The sequence below is a fragment of the Aquarana catesbeiana genome, linkage group LG04, assembly GCF_042186555.1.
Source record: "Aquarana catesbeiana isolate 2022-GZ linkage group LG04, ASM4218655v1, whole genome shotgun sequence".
Taxonomy (NCBI): domain Eukaryota; kingdom Metazoa; phylum Chordata; class Amphibia; order Anura; family Ranidae; genus Aquarana; species Aquarana catesbeiana.
In genome coordinates, this window is record NC_133327.1 from 106,561,795 (window position 1) to 106,589,395 (window position 27,601).

A 27,601-nucleotide genomic window follows, 5' to 3' on the forward strand; every position below is an offset into this window, starting at 1 on the left:
AGGCTCTGTGTTTACGCCTTCCAGTCTCCACCCACCTCATGGCTGACATCACTTCCCTGTCCTTGCTGGTGGGCAGTCAGCATGGTGCAGGCTTGGTACATGGATGATTCTGATGAGGATCAGAGGAGAGAGCATCGGCTGAAGCCAGACCAGCCTGTGTCAGTGGAGGAGCTGCGAGCACTGGGGGTCTTCTACCACAAGGTGAGAGCAGGATCTGCCTGCAATGTGTGCTGGGAGTCAAGGATCTGTCACAGGGCATGGTGAGGACTCACATCTTATACATGAACTACCTGATTACTTACAAGTGTCCAGACAAGGCAGCTGATCTGTTTGGTAGATTCAGGTTTATTCTGGTAGCCATACACACAGCAATGTTCTCTCCATGTCAACCACATTGTAAAATCAACTAAGCGAGGGGGACCCACCAGTATGATTGTCTAATACAAAGATGACAGTGGTGACAGACAGTCATCATTCAGTAATTTTGCTAGATTGGAGTGTGTACGACAAATAGTGCTGATTTTATTTAAAGGGTAACTCCACTTTTTGTGGGAAAAATATAGCTAATTAAAAAAGATAATATTGCACATATAATTGCTATACAGACCATTATAATCATGTAATGTTATTAAAAATGTATCTTTCATTTTAAGTCTGTAGTGCTATAAGTTTTCTCTAAAATTCAATGCAATACGGCAACCTAGAGGTGTTCTGTACACAGATGGTATATAAAACTAGGGTTGCACCAGTATCGGTGCCAAGTCCAAGCATTTGCACAAGTACTCGTGCAAATGCTCCGATAACTAAAACTGATACCTTTTTGTGGTGCGATTTGAGCCCATATAAAATGGGTTCAAATCGCACTGCAAAAAACTGCATGTGATTTGAACAGGAATGCATTGTGATTTGTGTCCGAATCACAAGCGGCTTCTGTATGATCCCAGGTTTGTCATAGAGATTTCAGCCTGCGTTCACACAGGAGCAGTGCGCAAAACCACATGTGATTAAGGGAGGTATCGCAACGCATTCCTGTTCAAATCGCATGCGATTCTTTGCAGTGTTATTTGAGCCCATTATTTTGTATGGTCGGTCGGTACTCAGTATCGGCAACTACTTGACCGAAAGTATCGGGACTCATCAGTAAAAAAAAAAAAAAAAAATGGTATTGGTACAACCCTATACAGAACACTTTCAGAAATGTCATTCCCTGCTTTTGTGATTGGCTAACTGATTTTCTCAGAAGTCTGCACAAAGATACAAGTCAGATTTTAGGCATCCTCTGTAATACAAATTTTATTTTTGCTGGGATGCTCTAAAGCAAGGATATGCAATTAGTGGACCTCCAGCTTTTGCATAACTACAAGTCCCATCATGCCTCTGGGTGTCATTCTTGTGGCTGTCAGTCTTGCTATGCCTCATGGGCCTCATAGTTCTGTAACAGCTGGAGGTCCGCAAATTGCTTATCCCTGCTCTAAAGGGTTAATCACTTCTAGTGGGATGTAGACTGTGCAGCTTTCCTCGTTGGAACACTGCAAGTGCATAAGCTGATCAATTATGAAAAAAAAATCACTCCTATTCAGATATAGTATCCAAAGACAGAAAGTGGAACAGCCAACCTTTTTTCTCAGAGTGGAAGCAGGTAGCAAAAGTTTTAAGTCTGTAACAAAGTTTGTTAGAAACTTTTTTTATTTTTTAGGAACGAGTGCAAGTACCAATATTTGTACTCACCGATACCCTGTGTGAACCCAGGCTGAAGTCACTATGACAAGCCTGGGTTCATACAGGAGCTGGGTGGAAAACGCATGCGATTTTTGGACAGGGAAACACACCGCATTCCTATTCAAATCACATGCATTTGCAGTGCAGTGCGATTTGAGCCCATTCATTTTTGTATGGGCTCAAATCACATCGCAAAGGCAGCCCTCAAAAATTCCACTCACCTGCTCACATTTTGTGTGTGTGTGTGGGGGGGGGGCTTGGTGCATGCACTGACGGCAGCCTGGGTTGAATGGGAGTCCTCCCAGTGATCAAGGAGGGAAAGAGAGGTCAGCCGCCCGGATGATCAGAGCGTAAGGAACACATCGATAACGGCTTTCATTTCACATTGCTGTGTTCCCCGCTGTCACATATAGCCCCTCACCTGTTCTATCCGGGGCGGGCGATCTGTCAATCAAAGTTCCCCGGCCAGGGGGCAGGACTGTATGTGACATTGAACGTCGGGAACACAGCAATTGAAATAAAAGCTGCTTTCCCTGCGCTATGATCATCTGGGCGGCTCTCTTGTTCCTCTCCTCCCCTGCACAGGTAGGCTGCATGGTGGACACAGGAAGAGTTGTTAAATGTTTTATGCAAAATTAAGTTATAAATATTAAGTGTCATTTCATGAGATAATTTATGAGGGTGTGTTTAGGGGTGGGGCATGGTTCGGTGGGACAACCCTTGAGGCGTGGCTAGTAGCTCAGGACTTGAAATTTTGAGCCCAAAGGTATTGGTTTTAGATATCGGAGCATTTGCACGAGTACAAGTACTCGTGCAAATGATTAGTATCAGCATAGGTGCAACCCTATTAGAAGAAGTCTATAATTTTAATGGTAGATTCATTTTAACAGTGAGACACAGAATAACAACAAAAATATCCAGAAAAACGCATTTCAAAAAAGTTATAAATTGATTTGCATTTTAATGAGTGAAAAAAGTATTTAATCCCCTACCAAAATCAGCAAGATTTTTGGCTCCCAGATGTCTTTTATACAGATAACGAGCTGAGATTAGGAGCACTCCCTTAACCACTTGCTTACCGGGCACTTAAACCCCCCTCCTATCCAGACTAATTTTCAGCTTTCAGCGCTGACGCACTTTGAATGACAATTGCGCGGTCATGTAACACTGTACCCAAACGAAATTTTTATCATTTTTTCCCCACAAATAGAGCTTTCTTTTGGTGGCATTTGATCACCTCTGCGGTTTTTATTTTTTGTTAAAAAAATTTAAAAAGACCGAATTTTTAAAAAAAAAAATTATTTTTTTTTATATTTTGTTATAAAATTTTTTAAAAGGGTAATTTTTCTCCTTCATTGATGTACGCTGATGAGGCAGCACCAATGGGCACTGATGGGTGGCAGTGATGGGCACTGATGGGTGGCAGTGATGGGCACTGATGGGTGGCAATAATGGGCACTGATCTTGTACACTGCTAGGTGGCACTGATTGGCACCACTGGTGGGCATTGATAGGTGGCACTTGTAGGCATTGATAGGTGGCAATGGTGGGCATTGATAGGTGGCAATGGTGGGCATTGATACGTGGCACTGGTGGGCACTGTGATGTGGCAATGTCAGGTTGCACTGTCAGTGGGTACTGTTGGCACAATTGAGGCATTATTGCCTCCTCCTCTTCGGGACCGATGTCCCTTGCTGCTGAGCCGGTGATCGGCTTTTTTTTTTCTCCTCGCACTGTCAGCCCCTGTCAGCCCGAGGAGGAAAAAAAAACGATCACAGAGCTTTTGTTTTGATCATGTGATCAGCTGTCATTGGCTGACAGCTGATCACATGGTAAGGGGCCGGGACCGGCCCCTTACACAGATCGGTGATCACCCGAGTCTCAGTGACTCGGTGATCACAGCGCGCTCCACGCGCGCCCTGCAGGGCACGTGCACAGGGGAGGCCGTCATATGACGGCCTCCCGGGAATTCAGGTCCGCGCTGTAGCCGTCATTCGGCTATAGCGCGGATGCCAAGCGGTTAAAAAGGGTGCTCCTAATCTCAGCCATTTACCTGTATAAAAGACACCTTTCCACAGAAGCAATCGGATTCCAATCTCTCCACCATGGCCAAGATCAAAGAGGTGTCCAAGAATGTCGCGGACAAGATTGTAGACCTACACAAGGCTGGAATGGGCTACAAGACCATCCCCAAGCAGCTTGGTGAGAGGGTGACATTAGTTGGTGCAATTATTCACAAATGGAAGAAACACAAAATAACTTTCAATCTCCTTCGTTCTGGGGCTCCATGCAGGATCTCACCTTGTGGAGTTTCAATGATCATGAGAAAAGTGAGGAATCAGCCCAGATATACACGATTGGTAACACACTATGCTGAGAAGGACTGAAATCCTGCAGTGCCCGAAAAGGCCCCCCTGCTCAAGAAAGCACATGTACAGGCCCATCTGAAATTTTCTAATGATCATCTGAATGATTCAGAGGAGAACTGGGTGAAAGTGTTGTGGTCAGATGAGACCAAAATCGAGGTCTTTGACGTCGGCTCAACTCGCCGTGTTTGGAGGAGGAGGAATGCTGCCTATGGACTCAAGAAAACCATCCCCACCGTCAAACATGGAGGTGAAACCATTATGCTTTGGGGGTGTTTTTCAGCTAAGGGGACAGGGCAACTTCACTGCATCAAAGGGATGATGGATGTAGCCACGCACCATCAAATTTTGGGTGTGAACCTCCTTCCCAGGGCATTAAAAATGGGTTGTGGATGGGTATTCCAGCATGACAATGACCCAAAACACGTGGTTAAGGCAACAAAGTGGCTCAAAAAGAAGCACATTAAGTTCCTGGAGTGGCCTAGCCAGTCTCCAGAACTTTAATCCCTTAGAAAATATGTGAAGGGAGCTAAAGGTTCACGTTACTAAATGTCCGCCTCAAAACCTTAATGACTTGGATAGGATCTGCAAAGAGGAGTCGGACAAAATCCCTCCTGAGATGTGTGCAAACCTGGTGGCCAACTACAAGAAACGTCTGACTTCTGTGATTGCCAACAAGGGTTTTGCCACCAAGTACTAAGTCATGTTTTGCGAAGGGGTCAAATACTTATTTCACTCATTAAAATGCAAATCCATGAATAACTCCTGTTTTAAATGCGTTTTTCTGGATTTTTTTTTGTCTCACTGTTAAAATAAACCTACCATTTAAAATTATAGACTGATAATTTTTTTCAGTGGGCAAACGTACAAAATCAGCAGGGGATAAAATACCCTTTTCCCTCACTGTATTTCACACCAACAGTTTGGCCAGGACTTTACAATAAAGGAAGAAAGTACAGTTACAATCTAATTCAATACAGGAGGGTTAGGAAGTATGATCTGTATTTCATACTTGGATTGGTCCAGGTTATTAGCACAATGTAGCTATGCATATCTAATATCTAAAGGGAAGATGGGAAGGTTGAAAATCACTAGAAGTCGGTGCTACTACAGTGATAACTATGAGCATCCACATCCTCTGCCCTACTGCACATTGACCACAGGGGGCCACTCAGCACCCCTGTCATTCACAGCGGGCCTTGTATTTTTTTTCAATGAATACAAGGCATTCTCTAATTGGATGAGATAGAGAGGAGGGGCAGTGATGTCATAATCTCCACCTTGGCTAATCAGAGAATGTCTTGTATTCATTAAACAATTACAAGGTGTACTTTGAATGGTGGCAGTGCCAAATAAGCGACCCCCCTGTGGTCAGTGTGCAGAGGTGTAGCCACTCGGCACAGGACTTGAAAGATTGCAACTATCACTAATAGTGCTGACTACTACAGTGATTTCCAGTTTCCCCAGTGCTCTAATGGCTGGCTGGTGGGTGGGTCTGGGCCCAAGTTTCCTTTTAGTACAATAAGGTCTTTAGTACAATAAAGATGACAAAGGGTTGCAGCAAAAGAGGCACAGGAACAATGGCTTCAGCACTGGCTACTCCCCCCATAGAAACATCTGCGCAGTAATATTTAATTTTTTGATTTTTTGGCCCAAAGAAGCACCCATAAATTAGGCTTCAGCCTGGGGTGGAGCTACAGTGAGCAGAAAATAAATGTTATTTTATTACCAAACCACAGCATGGATCCGAAAAGAATGAAGTGCTATGTGTACTGGGCCCCCTGGGGGATTCAAGAAGGATTTTAAACTTCTGGTGATGCCACTTCTTTAATGGTACTTTAGCTTCCAATTTGTGTGGTTCTTACTCTCTGTGAGTCCTTGTTGATACCATATAGTAAGCTCTAACGAGCAGGGCCCTCTGATTCCTCCTGTATTGAATTGTATTGTACTTGTACTGTCTGCCCTAATGTTGTAAAGCGCTGCGTAAACTGTCGGCGCTATATAAATCCTGTATAATAATAATATAATACATGAGATCCATATAGCATAAAGAGAGCTCCATGATTTGGATAGCAATGTGTTCTTGCAGATGCACCATGGATGTGCTATCCGTTTAAATGCATACACAAACGTTTCATAAGAGTACTAGGGATTTTAGCTGTACATCTATTTCTTTTATTGCTATGTTCAGAACCAATTAGCTGGGTAAACGGTTGCAGAACTTTTGTTTCCATTCAAAAAGTCTGCGTTTTTGTATTTTACAATAAAACCAACACAGCAGTTTGAGATTAGAGAGGGAATAGTTAAGGGCTGTCGCTCCTGCAAATAGATGAAGAATTATCTATTCTTCATCTATTTACGAGTTTGGTCTGGTCATATGTTAATCACATACAGAGGGAATATTCTTTAACAAGTGCCAAGACAATGCAGCTCCTTTGTTGTTTATAAGCAGATAAGACCTCATACTTTATGTTCCATAATCATGACTGGATACAGTATTTAAAGGGACCCAATAGAGGGTTCTCACTTACTATAGTGGCCTACTGTATGAATATCTCCAGATTGTCCTAGCAACCTCAGATTTGGATCCCCAAAAATGCAAATGGTGACCACAGCTTCCTGACCTCTACATGTTATGTTTAGCCATCAAATGGGATGTGTGGCTTCACTGGCAAGGGAAGAAGGGTTGCAATATATCTAGAAATGGAGATATATAGAGCTGTACCGAAGCAATGCATTTCAAATCCTCTCCACATAATCAGTTTGGAATGAAACAGTGAACTGAAAATATTCTTAAAGCTGAATTCCGGGTTAGCCCAAAATATTTAAATCTGTCCCCCCCACCCTCCAACATACACTGGGGAAGATAATTTATTTGATCTCCTGCAGATTTTGTAAGTTTGCCCACTTACAAAGAAATGAAGAGTCTATAATTGTTATCATAGGTGTATTTTAAATGATAGAGACAGAATATCAACCAAAAATCCAGAAAAACAAATTTTTCCGCTAGCGACAGAAGAAAGCGTTAAAACCGCTCGTGTTGGGGTGCTTCCAAAGCACTGCCTATTCATTCCAATGGGCAGGGGCGGTGTAGAAGCACTGTATACAGCACTGCTACACCGCCACAAAGATGCTGCTTGCGGGACTTTTTTCCCGTCCTGCAAACGCACCGTCCCAGTGTGAAAGCATGAGGCAGTTTTCAGGAGCTTTACAGGTGCTATTTTTAGAGCTAAAACGCCTGAAAACTGTCTCAGTGTGAAAGGGGTTAGTATTTGATCCCCTACCAACCAACAATAATTCTGGCTCCCACAGACTGGCTACAGTATGTGCTCATGTGTTACACAGATTAGCCTTGTCAATTTAACCACTTGACCACTGGGCACTTAAACCCCCTTCCTAACCAGACCAATTTTCAGCTTTCGGTGCTCTCACATTTTGAATGACAATTACTCAGTCATACAACACTGTACCCATATGAAATTTGTGTCCTTTTTTTCACACAAATAGAACTTTCTTTTGGTGGTATTTAATCACCGTTTTGGGTTTTTTATTTTTTGCGCTATGAGCCCGGTTTCACACATGTGCGGTGATAAATGTGATAAAAATCTCCTGTTCAAAGGAATCACTGCGTTTATAGCTCAGGATCAGTGAGCAGGGAGAGGGGGAGGTGTAGTGAGGAGAAGTAGAAAATCCATGTTCAGAACGCAATGCATCTGCGAAGCAGATGCGTTCCCATAGAAGATAAGGGGCTTCTTAATTTGCACCGCAATGCCCCGAAAACGCACACGTTTTTTGTGCAATGCGCAGTGCGAATGCAACGCACATATGTGAACCAGATGCATTCATATGAATGTATTTTAAAATGTCCTGCGAATTAGATGCTGTGTAAGCCGCATCTAATTCGCATAGGTGTGAACCTGGGCTAAAAGAAAAAAGACTGAAAATTCGGTAAACAATTGCTAGAAAATTACATAGAACCCCAAAACATTATATATGGTTTTTTTAGCAAAGACCCTAGAGAATACAATGGTGGTTGTTGCAACTTTTTATCTCGCGGTATTTGCGCAGCAATTTAAAAAAATTTTTTTTTTTTAAATAATTTTTATTCAGAATTTTGTCAGTTTACAAAGATATACATCACATTTACATGGTGCAGACGATATCGTAAACTGGAGTAAAAGAAAAATAAGAAAAAAACAAACAAACAATAGAGGCTAACAGATACATATAACTTTGTAGGTTCAGTACAATACTTTTAATTTTGAAGAATAGAGCAAGGCAGGAGAGACTATATACCTCCGCCAGTCACCCCCTTGGGAACTAACTGTGGCACAGCGGAGGTACAGCCTACACATGCCTACATGTCCACATCAGTATTAATCATTTTATTTCTGTTCGCATTTATATAACAAGAGCATATAGCTCATAACTAGAAAAAAAGTAACTATTGTGTGAATTATACAGGATCAATTCAGAAGCCATATGGAAAGGGAAGGATAAGGTTCTTGGAGAGCAGAAAAGTTTGAAATAATTCACCCTAGTGGTAGTAAGTGGGATCATATTGGTTTACGATGGGTGTTGTACCAATTAATCCAGTGTTGCCAACGTGGGAGAAATATGTTGTACTTTCCACTAATGGATGCTAACATCCTCTCATAAGTGTAATGCAAAGACAATGTAGTTACAGTCTCTTCTATATCAGGTGGATCTAACGATCTCCATTTTCTTAGAATCACTAGTTTAGCAGCTAGGAATAAGTGAGTAGTAAATTTTCTATACAATGGCGGGATATTTTCTATGCCTATGTTTAGGATGGCTAATGAAGAGGAGTTATTTATGTTGAGATTTGTTGTTTGATGTAGGATTTTGAAGATGTGGTACCAATATGAGGTCAGGTGTTTACATTCCCGTAGGAAGTGATAGATAGTGCCCGGATGCCCACAATTCCTCCAACAAGTGGAAGGTGTGGAGCGGTCAAATTTAGCTAATCTATAGGGTGTTAAATACCATCGTTGTGTGATCTTATGTGAGAGTTCCCAGAGGTTGGTGCTCTTGGTGGCTGAATGGATATGTTGCAAAGCCTTGTGCCATTGTTGTGGGGAAAAGGAGTCGTTGAGATCTCTTTCCCACGCTAGCATGGAGTTTGTTTTGGTAAATATACTTTTATCATGAAGATAAGTATAGAATAATGATATACCTCCTTTTACGAGGTAGTCTGGCATTTAAGTATACATGAATCTGCCAAAATAACTTGTAATGGATGTCATGTGTTTTGAGATAAGAGGCAATTCTGAAATGCTGAAATCTGTCTGAAATAGGTAGGTCATAGAATGTTTGGCATTTATGCTAGATCGTTTGACGATCTACAGAGTACACATCTGAAACCCATTGTATTCCTTTCGCTACCCATTTAGTCACGGGTATATCTGGGATCAATAGAGCCAATGTTGATAGAGGGATTGACAGAGATTTGGTAGGGGATGATCTAGATTTGGTATTTATCAAGGTCTTCCATGAGTTTAGTGTTGCTAGAATCGGGAGAGAGAGGTCAGAAGGTTTAGATTTAAGATGCATAAAAGCTAACAAATAATCAGAGGTTGCCACCTAGTATTGTAGATTGTTCAGTAATGCACCAAAGCGGTGGTTGGTGGTGGGGAAACCACCCTCTTAGTTGTGCCAGGATTGCAGCTAGATGGTAGTCAGCTAATATCGGTAAGCCAACCCCTCCTGCTGTTTTTGTTTTACGGAGGATGATTAGGGGACTTCTAGCTTTTTTGCCTTCCCATAAGTATCTAGAAAGTGTGGATTGTAAAGTTTTAAAGTGCTGTTGAGGGACTGGAATGGGAACTGTACGAAATATATAGAGTATTTGTGGCAAGATTTGCATTTTAAAGGCGGCCAGTCTACCGGACCAAGACAATGTGCGCCTGCTTATGGATTGTAGACCCGTATTTAAAGAACGTATCAACGGAAGGTAATTAGCATGAAATAGTTACGCAGGACGGGACATTGGTTTAATACCTAAATAGGTTATTTCATGGGAGTCCCATATATACGGGTATCTGTTTTGCAAAATTATTCTATCGTTTGCCGCTACACCAAGATCCAATATATAAGATTTGGTTTCGTTTACTTTGTAGTATGATATTGAGCCATATTCGTGCAGTAAATGAGACACGTGTTGCAGGGAAGACACCGGATTTGTTAACATGAGGATCACATCGTCTGCGAAGAGACTTATGACATGTTTGCGGTTATTAATGGAAAAGCCTTGTATAGTAGGGTTTTGCCTTATGCTGGACGCTAGTGGTTCCATTAAGAGGTTGAAAATGAGTGGGGAAAGGGGACATCCCTGGCGGGTGCCATTTGTGATCTTAAGAGGTTTAGATAGCATACATGAAGTGTATACCCTGGATGATGGTGAAGAATATAGAGATAGTATGGCAGACAGTATGTGGCCTTTAAAACCAAATTTTTCCAAGGTGCTTGCAAGATATGTCCAATGTACTCTGTTGAATGCCTTCTCTGCATCCAGAGCAAGAAGCAGAGAAGGCGTCCCGAGTACCAACTATATGAATCACATCTATTAATCTCCTAGTAGCGTCAGATGTTTGTCTGCCCTTAGTGAATCCACATTGGTCTGGGTCGATTATAGTAGGGAGAATGTCAATGAGCCTTAACGCTATCATTTTAGCATAAAGCTTTAGGTCAGTATTCAGTAATGAAATCGGTCTAAAGTTTTGAGGAACATCCGGTGTCTTCCCTGGTTTAGGCAGCGTAACTATCAAAGCCTCTAACATCTCAGAAGGAAAAGAAGATGAGACAGCAGCGGCTTCAAACACCTTAAGGAGGTATGGTCCTAAATATTGTTTAAAATTCCTATAATATTCCTCTGTCAGACCATCCGGTCCTGGTGACTTATTGGTGGGTAGAGTGTCAATAACATTCAGTAACTCAGTGTGAAAGGGGAATTCAAGGCTTGGATTTGAGAAGTGGAGAGACTAGGTAGATTAATATCTTTTAGGAAATCATTTATGGCGTTTTGTGACGGTTGGTTGATAAGATTGTCTTGATTTAAGTTGTAGAGAGAACAGTAGTATTTGCTAAATGCATTGGCAATGCTTTGAGGGTCAAACACTTTTTGTTTGGAGGAAGGGCTTATGATGTAAGGTATTTTAGTTTTGAAGCGTTGACCTTGTAGTTTGCGAGCCAATTCTTTCCCAGCTTTGTTGCTGGTCGAATAGAATGACATTTTGAGTAGTCGTTCCTTTTGCTCAAAGGAGTGGAGTAGTTCTCATCTGAGATCATGTCGCAGAATTGTCAGTTGTTTACTAATCAGGCGTGTAGGGTTTTTTTTATCTAGGTCCTCCTAGAAATTTTATATCTGCAAGAAGGGTATAAAGCCGCTGCTGTCTCTGTCTCTTAAGTTTTGAGGCCAATTGAATAAATATTCCTCTAATGTATGCCTTGTGAGCATTCCATAAAACAAACGGATCATTTGTGGAAGAGGAATTGATCTGGAAGTAATCAGACAAGTGGTTTTCTAACAGTTTTTTAGTGGCTGCTGTTTGTATTACTTGAGGGTTTGCGCGCCAGAGAAATGCCCCATTAGTAGGGTATTTATCCCCAAGTGTCAGGAGGATAGAGGCGTGGTCCGACCATGTGATGTTATTTATTTTAATTTGAGATACCTTTTGTAGCTACCACTTGTCCATCAAGACCAGATCGATCCTCGAATAAATACAATGTCTATGGGAATAAAATGTGAAATCTCGTTCACTAGCATACGTGTAGGAAAGCAGTTAGAGAAGGAGATTTTTTGGAATAGGTCGAGTCCATGTGTGGGTCAGGAGTAATATTGAAGTCCCCACTAATTATAAGGGATCCTTGTTGGATTCTCTTTAGCTTTTTCATCAAACTGTTGAGGAAGTGAATTTGTTTGGTATTAGGAACATACACATTCTCCAGAGTATAACGGGTGGAATTGATGTCGCATACAAGTATGAGGTACCGGCCCGCTTCGTCAGATATTTCGGAGTGAAGTTGAAACGATATAGAGTCTTTAATAGCCACCATAACTCCTCTCTTTTTCGCTTTCATACTGGAGAAGAAGTAGTGTTGGAAATTTCTATGCATTTTGGTGAGGCTGCGTGATGGAAGTGTGTCTCTTGAGCGCATAGAATATCGCATTGGGAAGAGTCAACTTCTTTCCAAAGAGATGCTCTCTTGGCTGGGTGGTTTAAACCGTGGGCGTTGATGGATAAAATTTTAACTGGCATGAGGCATGTTGGAGGGTATGCTATACGTCAAGGGTTGATAGTACTCACGTTCAATAAATGACTGCTGTACCAGGTTGGCTTTGCCTCTAGAATATCCCTTGAAGCGGACATTTGGAGTACAAAGGTTGTAGGTTACTTTCCATAATAGCGTAGGTGCGTATGGCTCTGTAGATGGTTGTTGATCCATAAAAACAGTAAAAAAAGAACAAAACAAGTTAGTGGGAATAAAAGGAAAGGTTACAGGGTGATAGGAGAATCCACAGGGGGATTCTTGATCAATAAACACTGTTCAATAAGGTTGAGGGGTATTGGAAAAATTTCCAAGTGTGCCTGCACCGGGGGAGTGTAGACATAAGGATCTAGTAAAATTATTAGGAGCAATCGGACATTTAAGCAGGTTTTTTGTCGCTTTTTTTTCTTTTCACCACCTGCCATTCTGCCTGCATGTATTGAGGAAAGTCAACTTGTATAGGAGATGGAGATGCTTCCAGCAATATTCCCCATTGCCTGAGGATGTGCAGACCTTCTTCCATGGTGGAGAACGTGGTGGTCGTGCTGTTATGTGTGATTGAGAGCGCAGCCGGATACTTCCACCTGTGAAGTATGCGATGGTTACGTAACGCTTTAGTAATGGTGGCTAAATTACGGCGTTTCTGGAGGGTATGCCTAGACAAATCGGGGAGTAGCTGAAGAGATGCATATTGAGGTGGGCGCTGATCGGGGTTGCGGAATGAAGCCAAAATGGTTTCTTTCGTTTTATAAAAGTGGAGCCTCAGCAGAACATCTCTGGGTACATCATCGGGCAAAAAGGACGGTTTCGGTATTCTGTGCACCCTATCCACCGTGAGCTCCAATGCAGACATTGCAGGGAGCAGCACCGTGAATAATTCTTGGACATATTGCGGTAATTGCAGTGCAGAGACAGATTCAGGAATGCCTCTTATTTTGAGGTTATTCCTTCTGGATCTGTCTTCAAGATAATTTATCTTTGATCCAGGAAATGTCATCTGAGTGAATGGTATGAGCATCCACCATTTTGTTCAAAGAGGATGCATGTGAGACTAGGGTATTCTCAATTTGATCCACCCTTCCTCCTAATGCATGTACTTCAGCCTGGCATTTTTGTACTGTCATCAGCATATCTTGATGTAGAGATGACCTTAGGGACATTAGCATCTCTTTAAGTACAGTATCTGAAATAGGTTGTCCTGAGGTGGGGAATCCCTCTATGGGATCTGAGGTTGCTGAGGCCTGAGAATGTGAGGTAATGTGTGCGCTCACCTCCAGGTATGGAGTGTTCATCAGGTATTTAAATGTTTACATTTAATTCATCTTCTCTTGAAAATCATATCTTAACCCAAAGACCCTGATTTCTGACTATAGCCATGTCAAAGTGAACCTCTACTGTCTCCATTTGATGCAACGTCCACTGATCTTCCACTGGATCCCCCTTGAAAATAGGTATGGGGTGTACATCCACCCTTCCTCCACTTCCCAGAGTGCCCGAGTGACCTGTCACCAGCCCAGCGCAAATGCTGACTTTGTCTAGGATTTTCCTTTCAGCAGTTGTCTCATTCCTTTGTATTGAAGATAGTACAGGATCTTTTTGAAAGTATTTGGTTTTTTTTTCTTCTCCAATAAGGTAATAGTAGGAATTCAGGATGTACTGATACTGGTATCAGTGCCAATATTGAGTATTTTCAGAAGTACTTGTACTCATGAAAATGCTCCCGAAACCAATATTTTCCAGTGTGATTTACATCCATACAAAATGAATGGGCGCAAAACCACACTGCACGGAATCTCGTGCAATATGAACAGGAATGCTGTGTGATTCCTCCCACCACTCGTGTGTGTGTGTGTGTGTGTGTGAACCCAGTAAAGAAAGTGAAGGGCCGTGTAGTGCAGCAATAGACAGTTTATTAAAATGTTATAACAACTCACAAAGTAAATATCTAGTCAAATCCATATCTGCAGTGTCCCCGTCCCGCTGATTATAGCAAACCACGGCCACTGGAGATGCTCACAGGGCTGGAGGAGAAGTTCCGGGACTCCTGTTGGTATAAGGCAGAAGTGATCGCTTTCTTTACTGGGTTCACACACACACACACACAGGAGCTGTGGGGGGAAATCACATGTGATTCAGACAGGAATCACACTGCATTCCTGTTCAAATTGCATGCAATTCTGTGCAGTGCGATTTGTGCACATTCATTTTGTATGGAAGCAAATCACACCGGAAAGTATTGGTTTCGGTATTGGGAGCGTTTTCACGAGTACTCTTGACAAAAATACTCAATATCGACACTGATACTGGTATTGGGACATCCCTAATTCCTACTATTACGTTGTTGGATAAAAAGAGCAGTGGGGAAATCGCATGCAATTCGGACAGGAATTGCACTGCATTCCTGTTCAAATCGCATGCAATTCTTTTCAGTGCGATTTGCGCAAATTCATTTTGTATGGATGCAAATCGCACTGAAAAGTATCAGTACTTGGTATCGGCGAGCACTTGAGCAAGAGTATCAGTATTCGCCGTTAGAAAAACGGGTACCTGTGCATCCCTAGTAGGAATATTGTGTGTCTGCTTTAAGACAAATCATTTTACAATTTGAAAAAGCCTGACAGGTTCACTTAAAAATAAAAATGGATATCATCCATGCAGAAGAATAAGTACCATACTGAAAAACATAATTTTATCAAATATAAGACATCTGTCTCCAGGAGAGAAGTATGCATGTTGTTTGGAAAGTCTGTGATTTACTGCGACCTTCTAATTTTTAGCTTCGGGATGCAAAGTAATTGACTGTGAACAGCTAAATTTAATAAATGAATTTTCCTTTGATGGCTCATTAGCTGAGGCTCCACGTTACCTGATGCCGTGGCAACTTCATCATTTACCGTTCATGTCTCCTCCGTGTTTTTGATTATGTCATTTTCTGTTCAAGATGGAATTTGGTCAGTAACACCTTCCCTTTTTTTTTTTTTTTTTTTTTTTAAGCATATTATTCATTTATCTACAGAGTCTGAAGCATGTTTTTCATGCTAGAAGTACAGTATAAGCAGCAAAGTAGAACAACTCCATAAATGAGATCTTGATCTCTCGTACTATTGCTCATCTACAGTATGACATTGCTGGTTTGAAATCGTAGTACGTTCCATTCCTTTGGGAAATATAAGTATCAGTTTTTTAAAACTTCTCCAAAACAATTTAAATATTCTCTTCCCACTCTGTATTATTGTGTTGAATTCCAGATAGGTAAATACACCTTTTAATGCAGTTTTATATTCCTGTAAAAAATAAATGTATTTTTGCATACGAGTCACCCAAAAAAAGTAAAATACGGTAGCTGCTTACTTTTAACCACGTTACCAGGCCTTTTCTGTAACTTTGTTTACAAGTTTTTAAATTGGTATTTTTCGCTAGAAAATTAGAATAATAGGGGGGATTTGGGACTTTAAATGAAGCACACGGTCTGTGCCTTCATCCCTGGTTCAGGTATAAGAAAAAGGAAGGTGGAACTTTGAATGAGGCTATTGATTTGTGGGGGTGAGATAATTAGAAAGTATATTTAATTGGCATATGAAGTCTGACAGTACATAACAATGATGCACATAGTAGAAAAGGTTTAATATGCATACATACATACATACATACATACATACATACATACATACATACATACATGGTATTGACCTCATGAATACATTACATATACATGTCAAAGGGACGGCATATAAAATTGAAAAGAGATTTAATAGGGTAAAATTAATTATTGCAGATTCATATGTATACACCTCATCTAAATGTCACTTTGAAATGTAAACAATGGTAAAAAACACATGATCGTTTGGTTGTAGATAATGAGTCTAAGTAGATTCCTATCAATAGGCAAAAGAATGCATCCTATAAGCCCGACGCACGTTTCGTGGATAATATCACTCTTCAGGGGCAGATGCATGTAACTATCATGATAAGTCTGGAAAATGGGGGACGAGGAATCAGAGGCTGTCCAAATTGTCTGTGCCGGGAGCTGTGGAAGGAGGAATTTTTTACAATTTTATTTTTTAACCACTTCCGGACCGCCCACCATCGTTACACTTCGGTATTTTGAAGAAGAATATAGTTGTTATGGCAGCAGCTAGCTGCCATAACCCCGGTATCCTCTTCTTCAGTGAGCGGTCCGGTTTCATGGCACCTACTTTTATATCCTAAACAGACATGAAGCCCACTCACACCACTACTTGGATTTCTGCCTTTCGTTCTTTTTTCTTGGGGATGATGTTTTGTGCACCTGGTCCCTCTCCTGCGGAAGTGACGTTTTGATGTTGCTTCCGCCGGGTGGGGGCCATCTTCCCCTCACTCGTCTCCATGTCAGGCTAGGGAAAACATCCGATGGCCTCCGTCGCTGCTGACAGCTCCGGTAAGCGGCAGAGGGCTCCGGGGCGAGGGGGGGGGGCCTTCTCCCGCTGCCGATTAAAAGTGATCTTGCTGCGAATCCGCCACAGAGACCACTTTTATCTGAAACCAGACCGCTCACTGAAGAAGAGGATACCGGGGTTATGGCAGCTAGCTGCTGCCATAACAACTATATTCTTCTTCAAAATACCGAAGTATAACGATGGTGGGCGGTCCGGAAGTGGTTAAAAAATAAAATTGTAAAACATTCTGACTGTCCATTGCTCTAGTGACACCACTCACTGGCCGCCAAAAAAGCATTTTGAAAAAATGAGAAAAAAAAAAAAATACAAAAAAATTAAATTGTAAAACAATATTAAAAAAAATAAAAATAAACTACTGACAACGTCCACTGCCCTACTGACACAATCCTGAACATAATACCCACCACTGTAAACTCCGCACTCCTCACCTGCACATTCTACCCACCACCATACACTCTGCACTCCTCACCTGCACATACTACCCATCTCCATACCCTTCTTCCTGAACATACTACCCACCTCCATACACGCCGCACTCCTCTCCTGCACATACTATCCACAGCTATACACTCCGCACTGTACATTCCCTATTTAACATTACTGCATTCTGCACTATGCAAGTCATCTCAGACTATTAAACCACACCCATTTAGCCATGCCCATTCTAGCTGCTGCCATAACCGTATTTAACGTCAAAGTAATGACTTAAATGTACTGTGGGTGGTCTTGAAGTGGTTAATCTAAGGACATTCACCTGTCCAGGGATCCATCAATGTCCTCATGTGTGCAGGCGCTGGCATCTTGGGTTAGGAAAACCCGCAGTAAAGCCTTTTGGCTTCACAGACAGTTTCCTACTACACATGCGCAAGCCGTACTGCACTCTGTGAATGTTCACGCTGTCTTCTGGGACCTGTGTTGTGTCCCAGAAGGCTATGGGGGAAAGGAGGAGGGGGCTTAACTTTTGCACAGTTCGCTGTAGCGATCTGACGAAGTGGGAGCTGGTACCTGTCAATATCCCACCCCCCCCACCCCCCCAAAAAAAGTGCCAAATGTGGCAGTGGAGGGGGGGGGGTGCAAACAAGTGGAATTTTCCCTTTTGGGTGAACAAACTCCAGGTTTCCTGTCACTTTAAATACTTTGTGCCTGCTTCGGTTAAACCAATTTATACTATACCAGAACACTATGGCCGCTGGGGCTGCTGTACTAGGACACTGTAGTAGCATTTGCTACAAGTAGTAAATGCTGTTGTTTTCCTTTTTGGGGGAAACTGGCAATTTCCCCTCTGTTGCTGAAAACTTGCATAGTGCCTCAGCCATTTAGGAATATTATTATTATTATTATTATTATTATTATTATTATTATATATATTTTTTTTAATGAATAAAAGGCTTTCTGTGAAATTTACGAGGTGGAGTTTGAGAGCTCATCTTCCAGCCTCTCTCTCCCCCTTGGACAATCGGAGAATGCCTTGTATTCTTAAAAAAATATAAGGCTGTTTCAAGGCACCCTTCAAGGAACATTTGTTAGATAAGACAGTACACATATAGGCATTTTAAGTGTGTAGTTAGCTTCTTGTCTTCATGAACTTGGTGATTAAATAAGTAAAAAGGAGTGACTTTGAAGGACTGTTCAAATGAAGAGGAGGAAGCCTGCGTGAGTGCTGAATAAAGTAAGTGACCTTACTCTCTAGACCAGCTTTTCTCAATCTTTTTAAATTTGAAGGAACTCCTGATATAATGTACAGGTCTCAGGAAACCAATGCCAATAATTACTTCAACCACAGCTCAGGACGCATTATTGTGATGGTCACTGAGAAGAATGCCCCTTAATTGGTGGCCAAGGGGAAAAAATTCCCCCTTAAAGATAGCTGAAAAGATCATTGGTGTCCATGGTAACTTACCTGAGAGTCAAAACTTGCTCAGTGCTTCTAGAAACCTCTGGAGTAACCCTGGGGTTCCACAGAATCCTGGTTGAGGAAGACTGCTGTAGACAAAACAAGCAGTGTGGCAGAGGAGGACTGCAAGATGAAACTTTAACGATATCTGGAGTTCAGCTTAAAAAAAAAATAAAAATAAATAAAAATGTAATCGGATTCGTTTTCTGTGTGTAATGTGTATGGAAACAATGAACCTGACCGTAGGATATGGCAACATTTGAAATCTGCATTAGATATTTTTCCAATAATCTTTGCCAATATGAATGTATCCAAATCTCCTGCTCTGTTCCTCTGAGATCAATACATATGTCTCTGTATTTTTTTCCCCCCACCAGTTGGATGCCGATAATTATGAGAGTGATGCAGAGCTGGCCAAGATCCGCAAAGACAATAATTACACATTCATGGATATAATCACCATACATAAAGACACACTGCCCAATTATGAGCAGAAGGTGAGCAGCTGGATCTGGGATTTATGTATATGATGCATTTGACAGTATTTTATACTTTGTGCTTCCCAAGGAGTGAGATATATAATGATGCTGGTAGACTTCCCTCTGGGTGGTACGTGGCAGTGCTTGTAATATAAATGACAGAATGGATGGAGTTCTTATACTCTGTTTCCTAGTTAAAAGCAAACCTGTACTTTTGGCCATGTAGACAAAGCAATGGTTTTGCTTTAATTAATGCCCTCTCCCCAGCAAACACTACTTACCTTTCCTTTGCTCACCACTGCTCCATTTTGCCCATTGAAGCAAAGAAAATGGTACCTCTGGGTATGAAGTTGTGTGTAACTCGCTCCCGTTCCTCTCATGTGACGATGCAGGTGATTGGTCCAGCTCTGTCACAATGCTTTAGGGAGATAGCCCAGTTATTTGTAAGCACTGACTCAGGAGCTGAACATGGCTTTCTTTTTCTTGTTCCCAGACGTTGAACAGAATGGTAGTGTCCAACCGGTAGCAACTTTGTACAACGTAGAGTCTGAATTGAATGGTGACTTTCTTGGACGGTCAGTTTGGTTAGAAAAAAGTTGCTTTACAGACCCAGAGAGAATGTAAAAGGGGCTGTAAAGACATTCATGTGGCAAGACCCCATAAGATAAAGCTGCTATAGTATGGGTAGTTGATACATGTGGCAAAAATGATTGCTGCTAATGGCAGGATTGTAGCTGGCACATAGGCCAAAGGCTTGACAGTGGCCCCTAACCATTTCAAGTTTGGGATTCACTGGTATTCATTTAAAAATACAAATCTAATGTTCAGTGATATTGAGACCAGTAATATAAATAAATGCAATGGTGTCTTCAGGTCATTCCCTTATGCTATGTTATTGCCTCTTACTGTAAAAGAACATTGGTTAGGTGTTGGAAAATCGTGAAGAACGTCACCACTCCCAAGCTTTGGGACAGTGTCTTCCACTGTGGGCATGTTGAGTGCTAGTTGCTGGATTCTGTTCCAGCTCTGTGCAGCCACTGTAAAATAGATAGGGGGGTGACGTCCCTCCCTTCAAAAGTCTTTATTAAGGAAAACCATGCACATTGAAATCTCCACCTATTGGACCTGCCCTAGGCCACCCCAATTGGTTTAAAGCTTAACTCCACATTTAATGGCCTTTTTAAATAGTTTGCTTTGGCCAAGCTGGCCCAGACAGCAACAGAAACGGGGTCAATTGCATTTGTCTCTAGAATTTAGTGCCATGTATAATTTACCAGAAACTGGGTGAATCAAAAATTGTGCCAGATGAGTTTCCTTTTAACTGAATGTTAGAACTAGAATATCCTATTCAGTAAAATAAGTGAAGGGAAATTCTCATTCAAAGTGACCAGTTCACCCAGATTGGACGTCTGTGGCAGCTTTCAGATCTATTCAGTCTGTGTCAGGCCAGTGGCAATTATACCAAATCCACTGAATCCATTGTGGACCACAATACTGTATTTACTTTTATCTCTGAGGTTTCAAATTTCCAGGTAATGCAAATCCTGAACTAATTAAATTTTTACATCGTCTGAAACAATCTCTTTTTCTAGCTAAAGATATTCTACGAAGAACACTTGCACTTGGATGATGAGATCCGCTACATCCTGGAGGGAAGCGGTTACTTTGATGTGAGAGACAAGCAGGATCGATGGATCAGAATCGCCATGGGGAAAGGGGACCTGATCACCCTTCCGGCCGGTATCTACCACCGCTTTACACTGGATGAAAATGTGGGTAGAGTTATCACTTTTATGTAATAGTTATAGTAGAACTGAAGGCAAAACTTTTTTCCCGTTTTACATAAAATAAGGGAGGGTTATTACCCATCGGATTTATTTGCCATCTGTGTCCCATCGGGGAGATTTTTCCTTCACTTCCTGTCCCATAGCCAAAACAGGAAGCGAGAGAAGTTCTTGTTGACCCCAGGGGAGTTGCTAGGTCTCCAAAAGATCTGGGGCTAGAGCCCACAGCGACGTAAAGAAAGTCATACGCTTGAGCGCGCATACACGTGTGTATGTATGTATGTATGTGTGTGTATGTATGTGTACATATATATATTTTGTATTATTATTACAAGGTCCCCAAAGCCCCCCTCATTACATCAGGGTCCCCAGAGAGACTCCCCATTACATCGGGGTCACCAGAGAGCTTGTCACATTACCTGCCACAAGATGCAGATTGTCACCTACCACCATATGCGGATTGCTACATACAGAGAGGCTGGGTATACAGAAGATAGTCTAGGGTAGTACAGAGTTTCCCCCCTCCCCCATGGTCTGCACTTACCTGCTCAGGAGCTCTGTGTGAGAAACTTCCTCCCGACTCTATGATATGGGCAGAGCAAGGAGGAGACTCGCTCTTATACTCATCTCCCTTCTCTGGCCGTCACTGAAGCACGGACAGAGTGTAAACTCAGTGAGAGTGCCACGGCTGTGCAGGAAGCGCAGTGTCAGGCAGCCCGAGACACTCTCATGGTAAGGCCAGCCCTGGACTCGGGGCTATGGGCCCCATATTCGGGCCTCTAGCCTCAATAGCCACCCTCTAGTGAGGCCACTGGTGTGGAATATCTTTTCCATTATCATAAGGGAATCTAGTCTTCTAATTACATGCAAGAAGGGAACCACCTTCAGTTATACTTTACCACTTGACTTCAGGAAGATTTACCCCCTTAATGACCAGGCCATCTTTTGTGATTTGGCAATGTGTTATTTTAACTTTTGACGATTGTGTGGTCGTGTGACACTGTACCCAAATAATATTGATGTCCTTTTTTCCCACAAATAGAGCTTTCTTTTGGTGGTATTTGATCACCACCTCTGCATTTTTTTTTTTTTTTTTTTTTTTTTTTTTTTGCATTTTACGCTACGAACCAAAAAAGACCGACAATTTTGAATAAAAAAATATATTTTTTACTTTCTGCTATAAAACATGTCCAATAAAAAAAAATGTAAAAAAAATAATTTCTTCATCAATTTAGGCCAATCCGTATTCTGCTACGTATTTCTGGTAAAAAATCCCAATAAGCATATACTGGTTGGTTTGTGCAAAAGTTATAGTGTCTACAAACTATGGGATATATTTATTTATTTTTATTTTTTACTAGTAATGGCAGCGACTTATAGCCAGACTGATTTTGCGGCAGCCATACTGACACTCTTGACACTAATACAGTGATCAGTGCTAAAGGTATGCACTGCCACTGTATTAATGGCACTGGCTGGGAAGGGGTTAACATCAGGGGTAATCAAAGAAGCCTGTGTTTTACTATACTGTGTGAGATGCTTTTACTAGGGAAGAGATGGATTTTATCCCCTGCTTTGCAGGGACACAAACTATATCCCTTCCCTCCTGTCAGAACGGCGATCTGCCTTGTTCTGTATGTCTGCCTGACGATTGGCGGGTGCTGGAGGACATTAGGTACCCACCGATCGTCTGCCACTGTGTGTTGCAGTAAAAATGCTATAGGGTGGACCTGAAGCAGTTAATGGAGAAGATCACCTTTTTAAAGTGAATGTCAAGCAAAAAACGTTTTTCTCTCATTTTTGATGGATCAGAATTGGGGAGTGGGGAACAATTGGAACCCTTGTTGGCGTTTTACTGCTATCATGGGTTCCATTAAAGAGATTCATCTTATTTCCTGTCCTCCTGTCACTGGAGAGGAATTAAGGGTAATCTGCAACAGGAACAAAAAACAAACAAAAAATAGAGTTTTTTTTCTTGAGAGAGTGCATGTGATCATCAGAGGGCCAATCTGCACTGTCCAGACAGTCCTGCAGTCAGAGGAGAATGAAAACTCCTCCTACAAGCTTTAACCAGACACTGATAGAAGTCGCAAGGCTGCTCATGAGAAAAGGTATTTAGCAGTTTATATTTACAAAAACTATTGCATTTCCATGTTGTGTGTATTGTGGGAGACCAGGTATAGTGAATGCAGGGTCAAGGGTTTAGTAACTTAACCATTTACCCAGCAGATTTTTTTTTTTTTTTTTTCCTGGTGTTTAGGAATATATTGAAGAGATCACTTTTACTAAGTATCGTTGGCTATTTTTGAAACTGTTTAGTGGTAATGCCCCATAGTTTTGGCTGAACAATGTGACAGATTCCTAAGCCACTTGCATATCTCATAATACCTGTTTTTTTATGCAGAAGTAAGCTTGACATTTGCATGTCCTAAATACAAAACACTTGCTACTTTGGGAATGTTCTTATTGGTGCTGGCATTTCATCACTTTTGTGGTGGTCCAGCTCTGGGAATTTCTGCAGCTTCTTCACTACACAAATGAAAGATCTTGGGGCTTTCAGGGTTTCTGCCAAATGACACTTTCCACACAGTGTATGTACAACACAAAATCAAGCACATCCAATATGTGGTCATTCATGAATATGAGCACATCATACAATCACTATTGCAAGGAATATGACCTAGGATTTACACATCACATAGTTGTTGTCAGCAAGCAACCATCATAAGCAAAAAGGAACTAGAAAAACCCCTCTCTTCCGTCTAGAATGACAGAATAAAAATAGACCTACAAAAGACTATTATTATTATTTTTTTTTTTTAATTGATTGGTATTTAACCCCCACTGGCTGGAATGCTATTACTAAAAAATGTATTGTTATACCGATTAAAAAAGACCCATATCTCCACTGCAGAGGGCTCATCCCAACCTTCAGATATGTATATCTGCTAGTGTAATATGTGGGCAAACATATTTTTTTTTTTTTTTTTTTTCTTGTCTATTGAGGAATTCAGCTACAGTGTGGTTATTCTGCCACCTACAGATGGTTTGGACACTGGCAAACAATAATTGTAAGCCAGGCCCTGTATAACTTCTCCTCTACCCGGTATGCCTCAGTTTTTTTTGCTACCGTCCTAGTAGGTTGGACCATTTACTCAGGACCCCTCAAAGAACCCAACATCTGCAAGCTTACTCCATATAGGACCTTGGGTCTATCATTAGTTCCTGTCACCAGCAGACAAGGCTGTACAGCTTAAAGGGGTTGTAAAGGTAAGATTTTTTTTTTTTTTAAAATAACAAACATGTTATACTTACCTTCACTGTGCAGCTCGTTCTGCATAGAGTGGCCCCGAACCTGGTCTTCTGGGGTCCCTCGGCGGCTGTTTCAGCTCCTCCCCGCAAGCATTAACCACCTTAATGCGAGCTCCCTCGCATGGTGGTGAGTGCTTGCGGGCGCGCTCCCGTGATACAGCCGGCGGCTAAAGCCGCTCGCTGTATCACTCGGCCCGGCGCGCCGCGTCATCAGATGTGATTGACAGCAGCGCGAGCCAATGGCTGCGCTGCTTTCAATCCATCCACTGCAGCCAATCAGCGACCAGGCTGAGCTGCAATGAAGATGACGAGAACGAGCAGCGAAGATTCGAGGCGTCAGGTAAGTAAAACGGGGGGGTTGGGGGTGGCGGTATTGTCAAAAGTTTTTTCACCTTAATGCATAGAATGCATTAAGGTGAAAAAATTTTTACCTTTACAACCCCTTTTAAACCCTTGCCAAAAATGTCTACTCCCTGTGTGCTGAGGTATCCTTTTGTCAGCAGTTTGGGAGAACCACTCTCAGGATGATCTCCCCTTCTATCAGTTTTCAGCTTCCTGCTCTATTGCTAAGGGGCGGGACTCTAAGCAACACGTCCGGATTGTCTATGTGGACCAGGTGGTCCCTGATGCTAGGGTGTTCCCACAGCCAGGGCTTCAGTCTTGCTCCCCAGAAAAAGATGGTTCCCGCCTTGATTCAGCTTCCTGGTGTGGACTTCATTGGACATCACCTAGCTGTTGCAATGTCTTTGTCTCTGGGCATTTTCTGAACGGTGCTACCCTCCTAAAATGTCCCAATACGACAGATCTGTGAAGCTCCCCAGACATGCCTGCACCCTGTCTTATAAAATGTGGCTGAGAGTGTAATGCATTGCACCATGACGGATATACATTTAGTACTGGTCTTCCTATGTTTTTAGTAGGGGAAGCAGAGCTCTTATCTGAATGTTATGTAACATTTGTTTGCGAATTCTAGTGCCTTATTTTTATTTATTTTTTTCCCCCCAATATAGAACTACGTCAAAGCTATGAGACTGTTTGTTGGAGACCCTGTCTGGACCCCGTTTAACCGTCCTGCTGATGATTTGGAGGCTCGAACAAAATATCTTCAGTTGCTGGAACTAAAAGCATAGAGAAATATGGCCTTATTATGTTTTACTTTGTAATACTTTGATCATTTATTACAAGAAATTTTGCTTTCTGTATGTAATTAATTTAATCTTGTACATTATTCCTTTTTTATGTTTTCTGAAAAGGAGGTCAGCCTTTATTCAAAATTCTACACCTGAAGGGTTCTCTCTCCCTACCAGCATCTCCCTCACACCACCTTCCACAGTGGCTGGTTTTAGGATTGTAAGATCAGGTTTTAGGATTGTAAGATCAGGTTTTAGGATTGTAAGATCAGGTTTAGCTGAAGGCTCTCTTCTGGTGGGACATGGTATTACAGCTTACAGCTCCTATCACATTAGTAAAATGCCATCATAAAGTTATGGGACTTTTTAGGTGCAAGAATGATTTCAGGAATGGACAACACTCAAAATATAAAATCACAACATTTTATTATGTATAAAGATTAAAAGATAACTACTGTGTCATACACATCTAATACACTCTCATAAGTATGTAACATAGTTACATAGTAGGTGAGGTTGAAAAAAGACACAAGTCCAACCTATGTTTGTGATTATATGTCAGTATTACATAGTATATCCCTGTATGTTGTGGTCGTTCAGGTGCTTATCTAATAGTTTTTTTAAACTATCGATGCTCCCCGCTGCGACCACCGCCTGTGGAAGTGAATTCCACATCCTTGCTGCTCTTACAGTAAAGAACCCTCTCTGTAAGTTTAAGATTAAACCTCTTTTCTTATAATTTTAATGAGTGACCACAGGTCTTGTTAACCCCCCTTCCGTGAAAAAGTTTTATCCCTATTGTGGGGTCACCAGTACGGTATTTAGAGATTGAAATCATATCCCCTCTCAAGCGTCTCTTCCCAAGAGAGAATAAGTTCAGTGCTCGCAACCTTTCCTCATAACTAATATCCTCCAGACCCTTTATTAGCTTTGTTGCCCTTCTTTGTACTTGCTCTATTTCCAGTACATCCTTCCTGACAACTGGATGCCAGAACTAGACAGCATGCTCTAGGTGTGGCCGGACCAGAGTCTTGTAGAGTGGGAGAATTATTGTTTTATCTCTGCAGTTGATCCCCTTTTTAATGCATGCCAATATTCTGTTTGCTATGTTAGCAGCAGCTTGGCATCTAATGTCATTGCTGAGCCTATTATCTACTGGGACCCCCAGGTCCTTTTCCATCCTTGATTCCCCCAGAGGTTCTCCCCACAGTGTATAGATTGCATTCATATTTTTGCCACCCAAATGCATTTTTACATTTTTCTACATTAAACCTCATTTGCCCACCCCATTAATTAGTTCAGATCTTTTTTTAAGTTTTCCACATCCTGCGGAGAAGTTATTGCCCTGCTTAGCTTAGTGTCATCCGCAAATACAGAGATTGAACTGTTTACCCCATCCTTCAGGTTGTTTATGAACAAATTAAATAGGATTGGTCCCAGCACAGAACCCTGGGGGACCCCACTACCCACCCCTGACCATTCTGAGTACTCCCCATTTATCACTACCCTCTGAACTCGCCCTTGTAGCCAGTTTTCAATTCATGTACTCACCACCCTATGGTCCAGGCCCCCGGACCTTATTTTTTACAGTAAACGTTTATGGGGAACTATGTCAAATGCTTTTGCAAAATCCGGATACACCACGTCTACGGGCCTTCCTTTATCTAGATGGCAACTCACCTCCTCATAGAAGGTTAACCTCCCTGGCGGTACGATTATTTCAGATTTTTGCGTCTCAATGCGGTACAATTATTTTGCATAGAAATTTGGCATTTTATATTGTAGGTCTGTAATTCTTAGCAATAACATACTTAAATCTGTCCACCAAGAGTCTAGTAGATATTCCGGGTAAGATGAAGTTTGAAACACAAAATCATAAATTATAATAAATATAAATAATTCAATAATATAATAAAATACATTTCCCCACGATTCACTATCGCTCAATTCTGCAAGTGTTCTAATTTACTATCGCTGTTTTCTAGCTGGTCTAAAGCCACTTTTGACGTAAAGGGACACTTTTTGGTTGCTATGGACAATCTCAAGTTTCCAGGCAGAAAGAACAGTATATATCATATAAAACTGCATGCAGGGCATGGGCCAAAGCATTGGGGACAAAAGGGAAGTGAAATGATTTTCATACAGTACTGTATTCTGTAAGATTACAGTACTGTATGTGTTATGTTTTTAAA

At 41.6% G+C, this 27,601-nt stretch overlaps 1 protein-coding gene across 1 annotated transcript; it reads left to right on the forward strand.

Annotated features, from left to right (window-relative positions):
- On the forward strand, positions 1–27,341 carry ADI1 (acireductone dioxygenase 1). The gene is made up of 4 exons (XM_073625426.1): positions 1–201; positions 19,082–19,201; positions 20,776–20,955; positions 25,290–27,341. Exons 1-4 carry the CDS (start codon positions 82–84, stop codon positions 25,407–25,409), a joined length of 540 nt encoding a protein of 179 aa, XP_073481527.1. The 5' UTR covers positions 1–81; the 3' UTR covers positions 25,410–27,341.
- The last annotated feature ends 260 nt before the right edge of the window (positions 27,342–27,601 follow it).

What these genes read in the sequence shown, in the direction of transcription:
- ADI1 (XM_073625426.1), top strand. Translation starts at nt 82, where the DNA reads ATGGTGCAGGCTTGGTACATGGATGATTCTGATGAGGATCAGAGGAGA. An exon ending in TGGGGGTCTTCTACCACAAG is followed by an intron (nt 202 to 19,081) that starts GTGAGAGCAGGA and finishes TCCCCCCACCAG; the next exon opens with TTGGATGCCGATAATTATGA. An exon ending in GCTTTACACTGGATGAAAAT is followed by an intron (nt 20,956 to 25,289) that starts GTGGGTAGAGTT and finishes CCCCCAATATAG; the next exon opens with AACTACGTCAAAGCTATGAG.